General features: G+C 41.5%; 1 protein-coding gene and 1 pseudogene across 2 annotated transcripts in view; both read right to left on the reverse strand.

Moving 5' to 3' along the window:
* TTC27 (tetratricopeptide repeat domain 27) overlaps window positions 1–9,416 on the reverse strand; it is a 185,453-nt gene extending 176,037 nt beyond the window's left edge. Inside the window, exons 1-3 of the mRNA XM_029232289.1 lie at window positions 9,088–9,416; window positions 7,740–7,917; window positions 5,486–5,615 (exon numbers count right to left, since the gene is read on the reverse strand). Of these exons, the coding sequence (XP_029088122.1) occupies window positions 5,486–5,615; window positions 7,740–7,917; window positions 9,088–9,175 (396 nt within the window). The 5' untranslated portion in view covers window positions 9,176–9,416. The remainder of the gene's footprint in view (window positions 1–5,485; window positions 5,616–7,739; window positions 7,918–9,087) is intronic.
* Window positions 9,417–10,665: 1,249 nt separating this feature from the next.
* On the reverse strand, window positions 10,666–16,773 carry LOC114900477 (annotated as a pseudogene). Its single transcript, XR_003794847.1, has 2 exons — window positions 16,760–16,773; window positions 10,666–11,014 (listed from the first exon to the last, which is right to left on the reverse strand). The product of XR_003794847.1 is annotated as a cytochrome c oxidase assembly protein COX20, mitochondrial pseudogene (transcript).
* Window positions 16,774–17,187: the final 414 nt, after the last annotated feature.

The raw sequence follows: 17,187 nt of genomic DNA on the forward strand, positions 1-17,187 counted from the left end.
AGACCCCGTGAGCCAGAACTACTGAGCCTGCATGCTGCAGCTACTGAAGCCCGCGCACCTAGAGCCCATGCTCCGCAACAGGAGAAGCCACCGCAACGAGAAGCCCACACACCACAACAAAGAGCAGCCCCTGCTCACTGCAACTAGAGAAAGCCCACGCACAGCAACAAAGACCCAATGCAGCCAAAAATAAAATAATAAATAAATTTTTTAAAAAAAGAACTAGAAAGAAGACCCTGCCTAATGTGCCCAAGTTGGACCTGCAGCCTCATCAAATCATCTTGCCATTTAGATGGATTTAACAATCTTTATTTCCTAACATCCAAACCAAGCTGGTGAAGTACAAGACATGCCTTTAAGAAAAAGAATCCTTATTCTAATCACATTGAGATGAGAAAGATGTCTACCTGTTGTAGCACAAATTTAGATCATTTTCTTCTAAACGAAATCTTTAAAGATAACAAACAAGTAATTTAACCAGGCAACAAATAAAAAATTACACAAAGAGATACTCCATGATATACTACTTGGATCTCATTACCTCTGATACTCAAAGGTTTAGTTGGTTACCAAACCTCCTACTCTAAGTCCTCTGGAAATGTCATTAATAGGGTAAATAATAAATAAATAAAGGAGTGAATGCATGAATAAACAAATAAATAAACTTCTTTTCCTAGAGTTACCTTGCATCACCATCATTAAAAAATTAAATGCTTTCCCATCTTCCTGTGACATAACACTGATATTCCAACCGAATTCTAAATGTGCTTCCAGAGGTTTTGGGAAATGGCCGAGTTTTAAAGAGGATTGTGGGACTTCCCTGGTGGCACAGTGGTTAAGAATCCGCCTGCCAATTCAGGGGACACGGGTTCAGGCCCTGGTCCAGGAAGATACTACATGCTGTGGAGCAACTAAGCCCGTGAGCCACAACTACTGAGCCTGCATTCTAGAGCCCATGAGCCACAACTACTGAGCCCGCGTGCCACAACTACTGAAGCCCACGCGCCTAGAGCCCGTGCTCCACAACAAACCACTGCAACAAGAAGCCCACACACCACAACAAAGAGTAGCCCCCGCTCACTGCAACTAGAGAAAGCCCGTGTGCAGCAGTGGAGACCCAACGCAGCCAAAAATAAATTTTAAAAAAATTAATTAAAGACAAAAAAAAAAAAACAAAAAAACTGGTATGTACATACAATGGAATATCATTCAGTCTTAAAAGTAAGAAAATTCTGACATGATACAATATGAATAAATCTTGAGGATGAACAATACATACTACTATATGTAAAGCAGATAATCAATAAGGATGAGTGTATAGCACTGGGAACTCTACTCAGCACTCTGTAATAACCTATAAAAGAATCCAAAAAATAAATAAAGAGGATTGTTTATATTCTCGATTAAAACAGACAAAATGAAGGTTACAATTCCCTTAGGAACAACTCCTCAGTCAAGAGAGCATATGACATACAAAAATACTTGTTTATCAGAATAGTGAAAAAAAAGTCAACATCTGAGATAAACTTAATATAAAACTAGATTACTAGGAGATCAACTTTTCTGTGTGAGAGGTGACCTACTCAGAAATGAACCTTCACTGCTATTCCCCTGAGGCTGGTTAGCACCAGAGGTCAAAAAACAGTGCTAAAAATGCCAAGGCCGTAATTTAGAGGCAGGGAAAATTAATCTGGCTTTGATGACTATACTCCATGACTGTAAAGTATATTCACAAATATTTGTCCTTCACAAGAACTATGAAACATAAATCAGCACAGGAAAATGACAACTAGAAAATACTGATGTGCCACTCCCCAGTTTAAAAACTTCAACTCCCTTTATCTTCCAAATTCTCAGATTGCTGGTATAGAGTATAAATTGAATAATCCTCTCAAAAACAACATGACATGACCAAGAAGAGCTGAACATGCATATACCCTAGGGCACAGCAACTCCACTCACAGATATATGTCCTCAGCAGAGCTTCCCAACTCGGTGCTGGGAAGCATTTCCACGTGTGGCAAAATATCAATCCCCTCAGCCCTCAGCGGTTGCCCGACTACAGCCTGAGGGTCAGTAAAAACAGCCTCTTCCATTTAGCACACTGCACCAAACACTATCCCTTTTTTTTTAAGCATGCTGTGCTTGGAAATTCTTGCAAGTGATTCCCAGAAGACGTGTTCCTAATAGCACTGTACATAATATATTGCAAAAAATGGAAACATCCCATGTGGCCATTGAGAGTAGAACAGATATATAAACTGTGGTATATTCCTACAACTGGAATACTATGCAGTAGTAAAAATGAATAATAGTATAATTTCAGAAATACACCACTGAGCAAAGCAAGTCACAGAACACACACAATTTGTTTCATTTATATAAAGTTCAAAAACTGGCAAAACTAAACAATATGTCCTCTGGGGATACATACATACATAGCTGCTAAAATCATGAAGAAAAGCAATGGAGGACTTCCCTGGTGGTGCAGTGGTTGGGAGTCCACCTGCCAATGCAGGGGACATGGGTTCAAGCCCTGGTCCGGGAAGATCCCACATGCTGCGGAGCAACTAAGCCCGTGCGCCGCAACTACTGAGCCTGCGCTCTAGAGCCCGTGAGCCACAACTACTGAAGCCCGTGTGCCTAGAGCCCGTGCTCTGCAACAAGAGAAGCCACCGCAATGAGAAGCCCACGCACTGCAACGAAGAGTAGCCCCCGCTCGCCGCAACTAGAGAAAGCACGCCTGGAGCAGTGAAGACCCAACGCACCCAAATAAATAAATAAAATTAAAAAAAAAAAAAAAAAAGCAATGGAATGTTAACACAAAATTCACGAAAGTGGTTCATGAGAAAGGGGGCCAGGGATACCACCAGGAAGCACACACAGGGGACCTTGTAACCCTGTATTTCCCAACCTTTTCCAAGTCAGAGCAAATGCAGAAGATGCTATTATTTGTAGTGCACATCAGGTAACTAGAGAAGGCTACTACACCAGACGAGACCAGTTCAAAAGCTCTCCCCAGCCTCGGCCCCACACAGCTACTGCAATGGCAAAGGGGCTCAACACCTGGGGAACAGCAGTCGGGAAGCTCTGTTCTACAATGCTGGTGATGTTCTCTCTCTCAAGCCGGGTGGTGGGAACAAAGGAGTTTTGTTATTTAAACTGTACACATTCTGTATGCTTTTTGGAATGTATGAGGCACTTTTTTTTTAAGATTTTTTTTTTAATGTGGACCATTTTTAAAGTCATTATTGAATTTGTTACAATATTGCTTCTGTTTATTGATTTTGGTATTTTGGCCACGAGGCATGTGGGATCTTAGCTCCCAGAGCAGGGATTGAACCCACACCCCCTGCATTAGAAGGCAAAGTCTTAACCACTGGACTGCCAGGGAAGTCCCATATGAGGCACTTCTAATAAAAAAATTAAAATCAAGGTCTTATTTAAAGTTTCCTATGATTTGGTCTGAGCCCCATCAAGGCTGACCTTTTACTGCTGCTCCAACAGGCTCAAAGCATCCGTTTCCCACAAACACCGCACTCTTCTCCCCTCTAAATTTCTGCTCGTGTGACTGCACCTAGAACATATTTCTTTCTCTTCTCTACCTGTCCATTTCCTCATCATCTTTCAGGTTCTAACTCAAGGTCCACTCTTGACGAAAAGGTCTTCTCAGACAAAATTCACTTTCCACACGTCTTCATTAATTTCAGTATTTTTTTTTTTTTTGATGTTGGGGGTAGGAGTTTATTAATTTATTTTATTTATTTTTGCTGTGTTGGGTCTTCGTTTCTGTGCGAGGTCTTTCTCTAGTTGTGGCAAGCGGGGGCCACTCTTCATCGTGGTGTGCAGGCCTCTCACTATCGCGGCCTCTCTTGTGGCAGAGCACAGGCTCCAGACACGCAGACTCAGTAGTTGTGGCTCATGGGCCTAGTTGCTCTGCGGCATGTGGGATCCTCCCAGACCAGGGCTCGAACCCATGTCCCCTGCATTAGCAGGCAGATTCTCAACCACTGCACCACCAGGGAAGCCCTAATTTCAGTATTTCTTATAGGTTGAACCTCTCATGTAACCCATTTCTGTACTGTTTGAATTGTTACCTAACTTTACAGGTGCTTCTACTTTAGTACAGCAGAAAGAGTACTGAATTTGGACCCAGACAATGTGTGTTCCAATCCCCCAGCTATAAGGCCTCTGACAAGTTTCTTTCACCACTGTGAGCATCAGTCTTCTCATCTAGAGAATACGTCAAATTGATATAGCATACACGAATGAAGCACCACTCCAACCACACATTAGCGCTCGGTACGTATTTACAACTTTGTCTGGTGGGTTCCTAACCTGCACTATAGGGCAATAGAGGCCAGAAACTGTTTTATACACAGTAAGAGAGGGAATGAGACATTCCTTATAAGTAATTTCCTAGATAATTGAAGCATATCTCTTTAAGTGCCAAAATCTTGGGGATTTTATTTTAACCATTTTGGATGAAAACTTTTGTAAAGTATAGATTAAATTCCCTTCTTAGACATAAGATATGGAAGAGCTTTTAACCTTTCAATTACGATTTAGGGCCAGCATTATGAATCTCAATTACTCTATTGCAATATAACATAATGACTCAGTAAACTGATGTGTACTGAGGCTTCAGATTATGACTGCTTTTGTATTTCTCTTTCCAACCACCATCCAATTATTAACACTAATCTCTAACAACTCCACTCCCCTTTCATTTGTTACTTCTAATTCTGAGAAACCAGGTAACAGTAAATAGGTCCCTTTTGCTGTGCAAGTTTTGGATGCTAAGCGCAGCCTTCCAGGCTGAGTGGTCCAGAGTAATGCTCTAGTTCTGAGGTGGCTGGATAAATCAGTTACCATACTTCTTTCCAGAGCATGTCATATCCCCCAAGCCCTGCGTATATGTGCTCAAACAGTACTGAGGAGTTCAAACTGCAAGCTCTACTGATGACCTACTGATGCAGGTCAATAATATTATCTCCATATATGGATAAGAAGAATCATTATCACCATGGAGCACCTCTGTGCCAGACACTGTAAGTATATACAAATAAGTATATCTGTGACATAAAGGAAATCACCCCTGGGAGCTGTTAGTAAGGACAGCAGCAAAAGTTTCCTGCAACAAAATTAAACAGATCTCCACATTCTCTGCTTTGCCAGAAAAGATCTTTATGTAACTGTGGTAACACATGCAGCTGGGTGACTGGTGCAGCTGCCTGCACTTTAATAAAAAGAGCAGCTAACAGAGCTCCATAAAATGGGGAGCATCTGAAGAGGAGTTTGAGTCTGATAATGGAACTTCTGGAATTGAAAATCTGATCAATGAACAAGCATTCTTAGTAGGTTCTGTACAAGCAATAAAGTCATGTTTCTCTCCTACCTATTATTAACTCCAGTTTATAAAGAGCCATTCCTAAAGAATAAACAACACAATAATACCTATATACGACATTTCCAAGAAGCGTACCTCACTAAACTGCTGGAACAAAACAGACGGCAAAAAATCCTGAGGGTGTAAATCAACAAGAGGCCCCGTCCAGTTACTCTGAACAAAAAGTTGCAAACTGCTCACACCAAGTAGGAATATCAGCTGTTGTCTGCATATAAGAATAAAGAAATAAACATGAGCCACTATCACTATATAACCACAAACACACTATTTCATTTCAGTTTTATTAAGAAAAATGTAAGATATCAACATTTATTGAGATTATCTGAGAGTATTACAAAAAAAAATTTCTGAAACAATTTAGATCTGCAATGTCCAATATTATCACCATGAGCCACATACGGCTGCTTTAAATTTAAATTAATTACAATTAAATAAAATTTAAAATTCAGTTGCACTGTCCACATTTCAAGCGCTCAATGGCCAAACGTGGTTACTGGCTACCGTACTGTACGGTGCTGATACAGAACATCTCCATCATCACAGGAAGTTCTCCTGAACAGCACTGGTTTAGGACCCTATCAGGCACTTAGAATTTTGTCTTGTGTTCTATTTAACAGCTCTGACGCTGGATGGAAACTGATTTTATACAAAAGAAAGCTGACAACAAAAAGTTTTCAAATATTTTACTGATCCGGTACTACCAACTATTAGAACAACAACAAAAAAAAACCCTAGAAATTTCACCTGAACCCATTTCTTTTCAATCCTACTTTGGCTGAAGACAGGAGTGGGTAGGTAAACCTATACTGCAAAGGAGAGATTTTAAAAAAAAGTTTAAGCTTTGTGGGTCACACGTGTTTCTTTTTTTCCAACCCTTTAAAAATGTAAACATCATTCTTAGGCACTTTGGACTTGCTCCACCAGCAGTAATTTGCCAACCCCTAGATTAAGACACAAACAGGTGGGGATTCAACTCTAACGAATAGCAGCCAGAGAATCCTGTAGCTTCACACTGAAGGAAAAATAAAAGCAGTCACCCTCTTCTTCCCATATCCCCTACGCCCTACCTCAAAAGGAAGATTCTTTAAGGAAAAAAAAAAAAATCAAGCCTACAAGCCTGTGGTAGCTGGAGTGCTCTGGATGCAGCACAACTGACAGCAAAGAATGAGCAGAAAACAGGTGACAAAAGAGGCTGTTTGTAATTAGAAGTTAGGACACTTGAGGAAACAGGTGTGCAGCAAGATCTCAAAGCCTTAATATAACTGTCATAACTAAAAATCAAAATCCTTAAGGGGAATTGAGAATAGAGTTCAATTTCCAAATACCTCATAATGAGGTAACTGAAATGTCTCTTCTCAGCTCTGTGTGACAAGCCGAATTCTGGTCTACCAGTGTATGATGTATTTGTGTGTATGTGTGTTTTCATGTGCACCACACAAAGCTAATGGCTATGACACCACACACACATCTGACAGCAAAATAATAATCAGGAACGACATCAGAGGAATGTAAACTACTAGTAAACCAGAAAAATAAAAATGAATGACACTAATTTTTTAAATAAAATGCCTGTAGTAGCACTCTTTTGTGAACTCCTTATAGATACAGATTATGTTTTATTCATCTTCACAACCTCAACACCTAGCCAGGAGTTGATTTGTTGAAGAACTAAATGAAGCCATTCCCTAGAAATAATGGTAAAACAAAACTGTGTTTTAAAGACAACTAAAGCTTGATGTGGTTGCCAGAGATGCTAGAGAAAAGGAAGGTATATTAACAAACTAACAACAGTAAAATATAAGCCACTGAAAAACTTAGGTTACACTGCTGTGTAACTACCCATTATATTTAATCCTATAAAATTACATAAACGTCAATGGAAGAAGATAAACCAAGGGTTCCGTAATAAAAACATTAAAGATAACCTAAAACATAATAAAAGTAGTTATAATTATCACTCAGCAATCTACAAACAGCAAGATGGAGAGTGTACACTTTCAAGTTAAAAGAAAAGAAGGTCTGAAGTCTTGTCTATTGCTAAAACCTATGAGACTTAAGCATTTAGAAACTCAGTGGGTTAGCAGCTACCACCCAGTCATAAGTCAGTGTTATATATGAAACCTGTATATCCTACACGACTTTACCTTTTCATTCTCGATGGTCCTCTGGACAGAAACTCTTACATAGATTATTTGGTACATCATGAGTCCTGAGTAAACATAAAGCCAGGTTTTTCAACAACTGCAAAAATCAGTGCCTTACACTGTCAAGGCAATATTAAATGTATTCAGAATCTGTTTCCCTACGAAAATTTCAAATAAAATTCTACCTTCTCGTTTTGTCCAAATCTGTTGAGTAATCCAGGAATGTTACTATCTGCTTCTCTAGGTAGCTGTCAATCTTTTCTTCAGTCATCGTTGCTGAATTTAAAATACTTTGAGTCAATGAATTTAAGAATATGGCCTCATAGTTCCCTTCTAGCAGCAATTGTAGGAAAGATCCACTCTCTGTAATAGAAAAAAATTAGTCCAATAATCCAAAGAACAACTACTTTCATACCGTAAAAGGTAACACTATTATCATTTCAGCATGCCAAAAAAATATATATATATATACTTAGAATGCTTCCTATACATTAACCACAAAGTACTGAGCAAATGCCCATCACTTCTCCTAGAATTAGAAGTTCATTCATACCATGAGCAGCATGTCAGAAGTTAGACCCAGAAATAATATTCCTCATTAGCAAGTAACATCAAAAGGAATTCTGCTGGGAATTCAAAAGAATTCCTACTGACAACAGAAAAGTTTCCTTACAAAGTTTCCTTTCACTATCTGGCTCCTCCTACCCCCACTGTCCTCCCAGATGAAAAGCTGGTTCACTCATTGTTCCCCTGATATCCATATGCACATTCTGCCTCCACACTTTTACACTTGTGACTCCTCCTGGGGAACTTTTCCACTTGTCAGTCTTACTCTTTAAACAAGAATCAGGTCAAGTTTGACTTGTTCCATGAGACTTCCAGACCCAAACTTCAGAAACTACCTCTCTCCTGAAGCACCTATTGCATATACACACAAACACGGACCGCGCACACATACATACACACACAAATATATAGGACAGGACATATACTGTCCTACATTGTTATTTCTCTTTTGGGTCCAGCCTAAATCCCACAATCAGATGTGCCTATATCCCACTAGTAAATGTGCCTTTTAACTCTTTCTCTCTCCGGTAAATGTGCTTTGCTTACAAGATTACATCTTTGCTGCCTCATTTCAGCTGTTGTGCTTACCAGCTGTGTGACCTTGACTAAATTACTTAATCTGTACTTAAATGCCTCCATCTGCAAAACGGGAATAAAAGTAGTGTCTACCTTACAGGTCTATTCTAAGCATTAAATGACTGAAGAAATGTTACGGGATTAGAAAAACAATTGACATTATTATTATTGAACCCGGACGGTGAGAAATTTGGGGTAAAGACATGCACGGAGCCTTTGGACCGCGCCCACTATGTCAAGGATGCAGCAACCCAAAGCATTAAGAATCAGATAGATTCGGGTAGGAAAAAAATAAAACCAGAAGGGATGAGAACCCAGCCGCCGCCACCCCTTCTCCCCACAGTCCTCACGCTGGCCTCAGTCCCTCCTTGGTAGGTGCACCCCTCTCACCCGAACAGGCGACTCCCTCCTGCTTCCACTGCTGCAGCTCAGCCTCAGTGGGGAAGCCCCTCAGAAGGGCCAGCTCCGGGGTCCACATCACCCCAGATATCGGTGCAACCAAAACAGAGTCCTAAGAGGGTCACACAGGAGTCAACAAAAGAAAGTGAAAGGAAGAGGGTCCAAAGACGTCGAAGAGTAGTGGCGACAGTTCCTGTAAGCACATCCACAGCCCTAGAATCCCATGTGCGGACACCGGCACAAGGAGGCGACCATAACGGTAGCGCGGAGAACCCTGGGAAGAACACACAAACTCTCAGGGACCCGCTTCCGCCTAGGAGGCCAACCCGAGCCCTTGGTACTGAGCATGCCCAGTAGGAATGCCCCACCCCGAGCAGGGGAATGGGCGGTGCTTGGAGGGCGTGGCCGACCTCAGCCCTGCCCCCAGGGGTGCTGCCGAAGGAGTGGAGGGCGTGGAGTCATCTTGTACCGCCCACCGAGGAGGCAGGTTGAAATGCAGTTCAAAGTCGCGATTTTGCCCAGCTGCGGTTTACTTGGAAGGTCTAAGCCTTTGATTCCTAAACCTGTTTGGGTCAGAACCCTCCAGACTACCTGATGAAAGCCATAGTCCTTCCCGCAAAAGCACGTGGACCCTTACCACCAACACTGGGGTACCATTTCAGGGAGTTAAAGACCCTCTGAAGTGGAGTCTGTGAACCCCAGGTTAACAACCCCGTCAGCAGGGCTTCCCTGGCGCCACAGTGGTTAAGAATCCGCCTGCCAATGCAGGGGGCACGGGTTTGAGCCCTGGTCCGGAAAGATCCTACATGCCGCGGAGCAACGAAGCCCGCGCGCCTCAATTACTGAGCTCTAGAGCCCGCGAGCCACAACTACTGAGCCCACGTGCCAGACTACTGAAGCCTTTGCGCCTGGAGCCCGTGCTCCGCAACAAGAGAAGCAACCGCAGTGAGAAGCCTGCACACCTCAACAAAGAGTAGCCCCTGCTTACCACAACTAGAGAAATCCTACGTGCAGCAACGAAGACCCAACGCAGCCAAAAATAAATAAATTAAAATTAAAATTTAAAAATACTGTAAAAAAAAAAAAAAAGAACCCTGTCAGCAGAGGTCTTTATTCTTGAATGTATTCAAGTGTAAGAAAAGTATCTGGGTTTGATGCTGCCACTACATAAATCATAATTAGGTGGGACATCTGGCCCAGCCACTGGTGCAGAGAAACTTCTGGAGGCTAGACTGTGAGAAACCTCCCAGCCCTGCGTGCCTGCTGCCGGCCCAGAGCTGGCGCCTTAGTCGCACATCTTTTAATCTTCATAGCCGCACTACTAGGCCAAAACGGAGCTCTGAGAGCCGGACTTGGTGGAACAGGACTCTGCCCCAGTCAGCTTGAAGCCTCCACCGTGAGTGCGCCTGCCGTACACGATCCAGGAGAAAGCTGCAGGGTGACACTGACCACACGGGATTCATGGAACAATCAAGTGCAGTTCTGGAAGAACCTTGCCCAGTACCGGTTCCAAGGTGAGAAGCGAAGTAATGCTTTTTTTTTTTTTTTTTTACAACTTACACATACTTTATTTACTTGACTGAAAGCCTTATGGTATATAAAATGCTTTCTATAGTTGATCTCAGCTTTGTCCACACCTAAGTGAGTTGTGTCTGGGCTTTCTGTGCTCAAGACTGCTCAATTGCTGCTGCTGCCACTGTTGGTTTGTTTTCTTTCAGGATCAAGGTGGGTACTTTCATATAAAATCTTGTTTTTAATTCCTTCTCTGGCAAGTCTTTCCTGGATTCTTAGCTTTGCATAATTATACCTACAATGGAACCAGCATCCTAAAGTCACCAAGATAAACCCTCCTACTCGAACGTCACATGATCTTCTAATTCTACCTTCGCCTTCCCGGGCCCCCCGGGCTCCAGCGCAGCTGCCATGGGGACAGTCGGCATCTCCTACAAATTCTTAATTCACTTTCTTCCTCAGGACCCAGAGCCCCTCTAGGCTTTGGAAGGAAGAGGTGCTCGGCTTAGCTCAGCAGCTGCTAGCAGATGCCAACAGAAGCCAGACCTGGGCTGTGAGAAAAGAGCAGATGCCCTAGAATGTTTTCTCACTGAGAAGTAATGAAAAGGTATTTGTGCAGGGAACCATTTTTGATCGGTGCGATCATCTGTTTTTTCAAGCACAAAATCTAGCACTGTGGAACTATTTAACAGTTGTTAAAGATCAACAGTTGCAGAAACACATTAACCACTACACCAAGTTCCTCACTCGTGTGTAGAGAGCCCCATTGACCCACAGGGTGAACTTGGAGCTCTCACTACAATTCAAGTTTTGTTTTGTTTTTTTAATTGAAGCATAGTTGATTTACAATGTTAAGTTTTGCTGTATCAAGGTTTATTTTAAATGTGATTTGCGAGACAATTGATAGTCATTAAATCTATTAATCTCCCTTGAAACAAAATAGAGTCCGGTAATAAAAATGGGAGAAAAAACATCTCAATTTAAAAAAAAAAATACTGAGACTTCCCTGGAGGTCCAGTGGTTAGGATTTCGCCTTTCAATGCCGGGCGTGCAGGTTTGATCCCTGGTCAGGAACCTAAGATCCCACATGCCTTGAGGCCAAAAAAAAAAACCATAAAACAGAAGCAGTATTTTAACAAATGCAATACAGACTTTAAAAATGGTCCACATCAAAAAAATTTTTAAAATAAATAAAACTTTTAAAAAATAAAATAAATTAAAAAGAAAATACTGAGTGGAAACTGAGTTGGTAGGTGAGCTATGTCCACTTTAGGATCAGTGTAGAGTGCCTTGGCTGGAAGGTCTGTTGGGAACCCAGATGTCACTATTTATAAGTCCTTTTTCTTATGCTAGTCAGATTTCTCAGGGAGAGTCTTTAAATCTCCCACCTGGATAGTGTCTGGTTGCCAGAATTTCAAAGCCAAGTGGAGCAAGAAAGCCAGGAGTCTCAGCATTCAGGACCCAGTCTGTATATGGGACCCTCTACAGGGTCCATATACACCACTGCAGGGGTGGTGGAGGGAAAGCAGTGGATGCACGTTCCAAACGACTGACTCAGCTGTGCAGGAGTCCTCCTCATTTTAGCCCCTCCTTCTCCCACCCCATAATCTTCGGTCCCAGAGGCACCTAGTGCTCCCAGTTCCTGAGTCTTTTGGGGATTCTTCAGTGTAGATAAAAGGTGGCCTTAGCATTCTCTGTTGCATTTTTAGGATTGGGCTTTCTTTGGTCAGTGAAATCAGTTACCTAGCTTCCAACACTGTTAACTCCTCTCATCTTCTCTTTCCTTGAGAGTTATGTCTTAATTTTTTTTCTTTACCGTAGTTTTTTAAATTAATTTTTATTGGAGTATAGTTGCTTTACAATGTTGTGTTAGTGTCTGCTGTACAGCAAGGTGAATCAGTTATACATATACATATATCTAATCTTTTTAGGTCACCACAGAGCAGAGTTCCCTGTGCTATACAGTAGGTTCTCATTAGTTATCTATTTTACATATAGTAGTGTATATATGTCAATCCCAATCTCCCAATTCATTCCACCCCTCCCTTCCCCCCTTGGTAACCATAAGTTTGTTTTCTACATCTGTGACTCTATTTCTGCTTTGCAAATAAGTTCATCTGCACCATTTTTCTAGATTCCACATATAACTGATACTATACGATATTTGTCTTTCTCTTTCTGACTTATTTCACTCGGTGTGACAATCTCTAGGTCCATCCATGTCACTGCAAATGGCATTATTTCATTTCTTTTAATGGCTGATAATATTCCATTGTATATATGTACCACATCTTCTTTATGCATTCTTCTGTCGATGGACATTTAGGTTGCTTCCACGTCCTGACTATTGTAAGTAGTGCTGCAATGAACATCTGGGTGCATGCATCCTTTCGAATTATGGTTTTCTCCAGATATATGCAGAGTGGGATTGCTGGATCATATGGTAGCTCTATTTTTAGTTTTTTAAGGAACCTCCATACTGTTCTCCATAGTAGCTGTACCAATTTACATTCCCACCAACAGTGTAGGAAGGTTCCCTTTTCTCCACACCCTCTCCAGCATTTATTGTTTCTAGATTTTTTAATGATGGCCATTCTGACTGGTGTGAGATGATATCTCATTGTAGTTTTGATCTGCATTTCTCTAATAATTAGTGATGTTGAGCATCGTTTCATGTGTTTTTTGGCCATCTGTACATCTTCTTTGGAGAAATGTCTATTTAGATCTTCTGCCCATTTTTTGATTGTGTTGTTTGTTCTTTTGATATTGAGCTGCATGAGCTGTCTTTACCGTAGTTTTAATGGGTTTTGAAGGAGAGAAATTAGATGCAGACATTCAATATGCCATGTTTACACAGAACCTTAAATTGTGTTGTAAATGACACCTTTCTCCAAGTAGCTTCAGGTTTGATACATTTATGTGTTTTAACCAATTCTATCTCATATCTTTCAGGTAGTAAAGGGGAGGCAGGATCTTTTTACTAGCTCAAGACATTCTTCACTAGCATGGAGAAGTCAGGATTGTAACCAGCATTTCCTGACCCTTCAATCCCTTTTCATATTCATTAACAACTCTCATGTTTAATAATGATAATAATTTTTTAATGTTTGCAAATTTTTTTGGAGTTTTTGTTTTATATTTATTTATTTATTTATTTTTGGCTGCACTGTGTCCTCGTTGCTGCGCGCGGGCTTTCTCTAGTTACAGTGAGCGGAGGCTACTATTTGTTGCCATGCGTGGGCTTCTCATTGCAGTGGCTTCTCTTGTTGCGGAGTACGGGCTCTAGGCTCGCAGGCTCAGTAGTTGTGGCACACAGGCTTAGTTACTCCGTGGCATGTGGGATCTTCCTGGACCAAGGCTCAAACCCGTGTCCCCTGTATTGTCAGGCAGATTCTTAACCACTGCGCTACCAGGGAAGCCCTGAAAATGTTTATAGCAGCATTTTTAGTAATAGCCAAAAACTGGAAACAACACAAATGTCCATCCACAGGTAAATGAATAAACAAATTGTGGTATATTCATACAATTGAATACTGTTCCCCTATAAAAAAGAATGAACTATAGATACACCCAACATACACAAGTATCAAAATAATTACGCTGAGTGAAATAAGTCAGAAGAAAAAAGAGAACATCTTATATGATTCCATTTATATAAATGTAAACTAAACTCTAATGACAGAAAGCAGATGAGTGGTTGTTTGGGGTGGGGAGGCAGAGAGGAAAGCAGGGAGAGGTTACAAAGAGGAACAAGAACACTGAGGATTGATGGATGTGTTCACTATCTTGATTGTGCTGATGGTTCCATGGAAATGTACATATGGAAAAACATCACCCTGTACAGTTAAAGTATGTGCACTTTATTCTATGTCAATTAGACCTCTATAACACTGTCTTTTTTTCCTTTTTCTTTTTTTTTTTTTTTTTTTTGCTGTACGCGGGCCTCTCACTGTTGCGGCCTCTCCCGTTGCGGAGCACAGGCTCCAGACGCGCAGGCTCAGCGGCCATGGCTCACGGGCCCAGCCGCTCCGCGGCACGTGGGATCTTCCCGGACCGGGGCACGAACCCGTGTCCCCTGCATCGGCAGGCGGACTCTCAACCACTGCGCCACCAGGGAAGCCCCTACAACTCCTTTTGATGTTGTTGAGGCAGCATCTTTACCTATGGTTACTTCAGCCCAGCAAGCTGAATTATATGTTCTTACATGGGCTTGTACTTTAGCCAAGGACAAAACTGCCAATATTTATACCAATAGTAGATATGCTTTTAGAGTACCTGTGATTTTGGAATGTTGTGGAAGCAGTGTGGCTTCCTAAATTCTAGTGGAAATAAAATTTTAAATGGCCCCTATGTTCAGGAATTATTTAATGTAATACTTTTACTTGCCTCTTTAGCTACTTTTAAGATACTGGGGCATTCTAAACTGGACTCTCTGGAAGCTAGGGGAAAATCATCCTGCCAATATTGCTGCAAGGAATGCTGCCCTTAAAGCAGCCAAATCTCTGTCATGGTTCGAAGAGATATTTCCCCAAATGATAATTTAGAAAAACTGGCTAGAGAGCTCAACAATTAGCCTCAAAAAAGGAAAAACAAGATTGGAAATCCAACAGTTGTTGGTTTGATAAAAAGAGAAAGCTCTGGTTTGGACCAAATAACAACCCAGTCCTACAGGAGACTCTAAAATTCCCATTCCTCACCACGCTGCATGCATTAAACCATTGGTCTACTGACAAAATAGTAGCCTGCATGAATCAATACTGGTGATTATTAACAAGGCCACAATATCAACAAGGCCACAAAAGCACCTACCTCACTTGTCCCACTTGTCCAAAGTACAACCCAGGGAAGCCTGTTGGTACTGCTCCCAGACATTTTAAACTGCCCAATGGACTGCTCGAGCTCTGGCAAATGGATTTGATACAACTTCCTGTGTCTAGTGAATATAAATGTGTTTTAGTCGTGGTCTGTATGTTTTCACACTGGACTGAAGCGTTCCCTTGCAGACAGGCTACTGCCTCTTCTATGGCTGAAGTCCTTTTGGAAAAGATTACCCCTACCTGGGAAACTCCTCCCAAATTTCGCAGTGATTGAGGAACCCATTTTACTGGCCATGTGCTTCAACAAGTCTATGCTGCTTCGCTGGTTTTACAGCACTTTCACTGTGCTCACCAAGCTCAAACCTCGGGTTTAGTCAAACGCACTTACAGCATTATTAAGACCCAGTAGGCAAAATTTGTAGAGGTCCTCCAAATACACTGGGCAAAAGCATTGCCATTGGTCCTTCTAAATCTCAGACCCACCGCTTTTGAAACTCATGAACTCTCACCTACTGGGATAGTCACAGGATGCCCAATGCAACTGGCCTCTGCTTCTTTTGATCCACAATGGATAAAAGGAAAGGTGGTCCAATACTGCAAAGGGCTAATTGCTTCTATTAAAAATAACCTTGTTTTGGTAGAGCAATCTTTTCTCAGCAAACCCTCAGGAAACAAAGACCTTAAGCATCACATCTTGCAACCTAGAGATTTCATCTATTGGAAAGGAAACTTTCAGAAGAACTTTCTTCAACCACACAGGACAGGCCCCTACCAAGTATCGCTAACCAACCCTTGTGCCCCCAAATCCCAATCAACAGATCTTGGATTCACATGACACAGCTAAAGAAAGTGCCAAAACCTGACTGGGCCTACATATCATCTGGTGACCTGAAGTAAAGATTTCCTGGATTTGAAGCAAACAACATCTGATGAGACAGCTTTCCCAAGATATCTGGACTAGGTCTGTTAGAATTTTGTTGCCAAACCTTTGATGATGATGTAATGCTTCAGATGATTTCCAACGTCTATGATCTTGATACCATACGGACTTCAGACAGAAAGTGCCTGAGAGTTCTCCCTCCTACCTGTCCTTGTTACTTGAATATGACCTTAATCAGTTTCCAATCTGTCGACTTTCCCTCTGACATGAGACATTACGCTCCGGAAAGGTCCTTCCTGACATAGAGGAACAAAAAGCCACTGAAACTAGAAAACTTGACTATTGATCAGGGATGCTTTCAGAGAAAGACCTTGATCAATAGAGGGAAATGTAAAAAATTAACAAACAGATGTTTCAATTAAACAGAGTTGGGAGACCAGAAGGGGGTACTTACACGTGGCTTGCCATGGTTGCAGGCCCCAAATTGCAATTCTCTGATGATCCTAGATAAACCCATCTTTGCTGAAGAAGTATCTGGCAGTCTATTTGTTTCAGGCCAACGATACATTTAAACTTCATATACTTTAAATAAAAATACATGTTTTTAAATCCTTTAGTTGATTAATGTAAAAAGAAGCAGGAAACCCTTGATTATTATAGTGAGCTGACTAGTAGCCCCAAAGACATCAAGTCTTAATCCTTGTTACCTTATTTGGAAAAAGAGTCTTTGCAGTTGTGGTTAAGGATTTAAAAATGAGGTGATAATCCTGGATAATCCCAATGGGTTCAAAGTGCCATCAGCAGTGTCCATATTAGAGACAGGCAGAGGGAGATTACACACACACACACACACACACACACACACACACACACACACACACA

Source organism: Monodon monoceros, unplaced genomic scaffold, assembly GCF_005190385.1.
Source record: "Monodon monoceros isolate NGI ecotype Baffin Bay Population unplaced genomic scaffold, NGI_Narwhal_1 Super_Scaffold_19, whole genome shotgun sequence".
Classification (NCBI taxonomy): Eukaryota; Metazoa; Chordata; class Mammalia; order Artiodactyla; family Monodontidae; genus Monodon; species Monodon monoceros.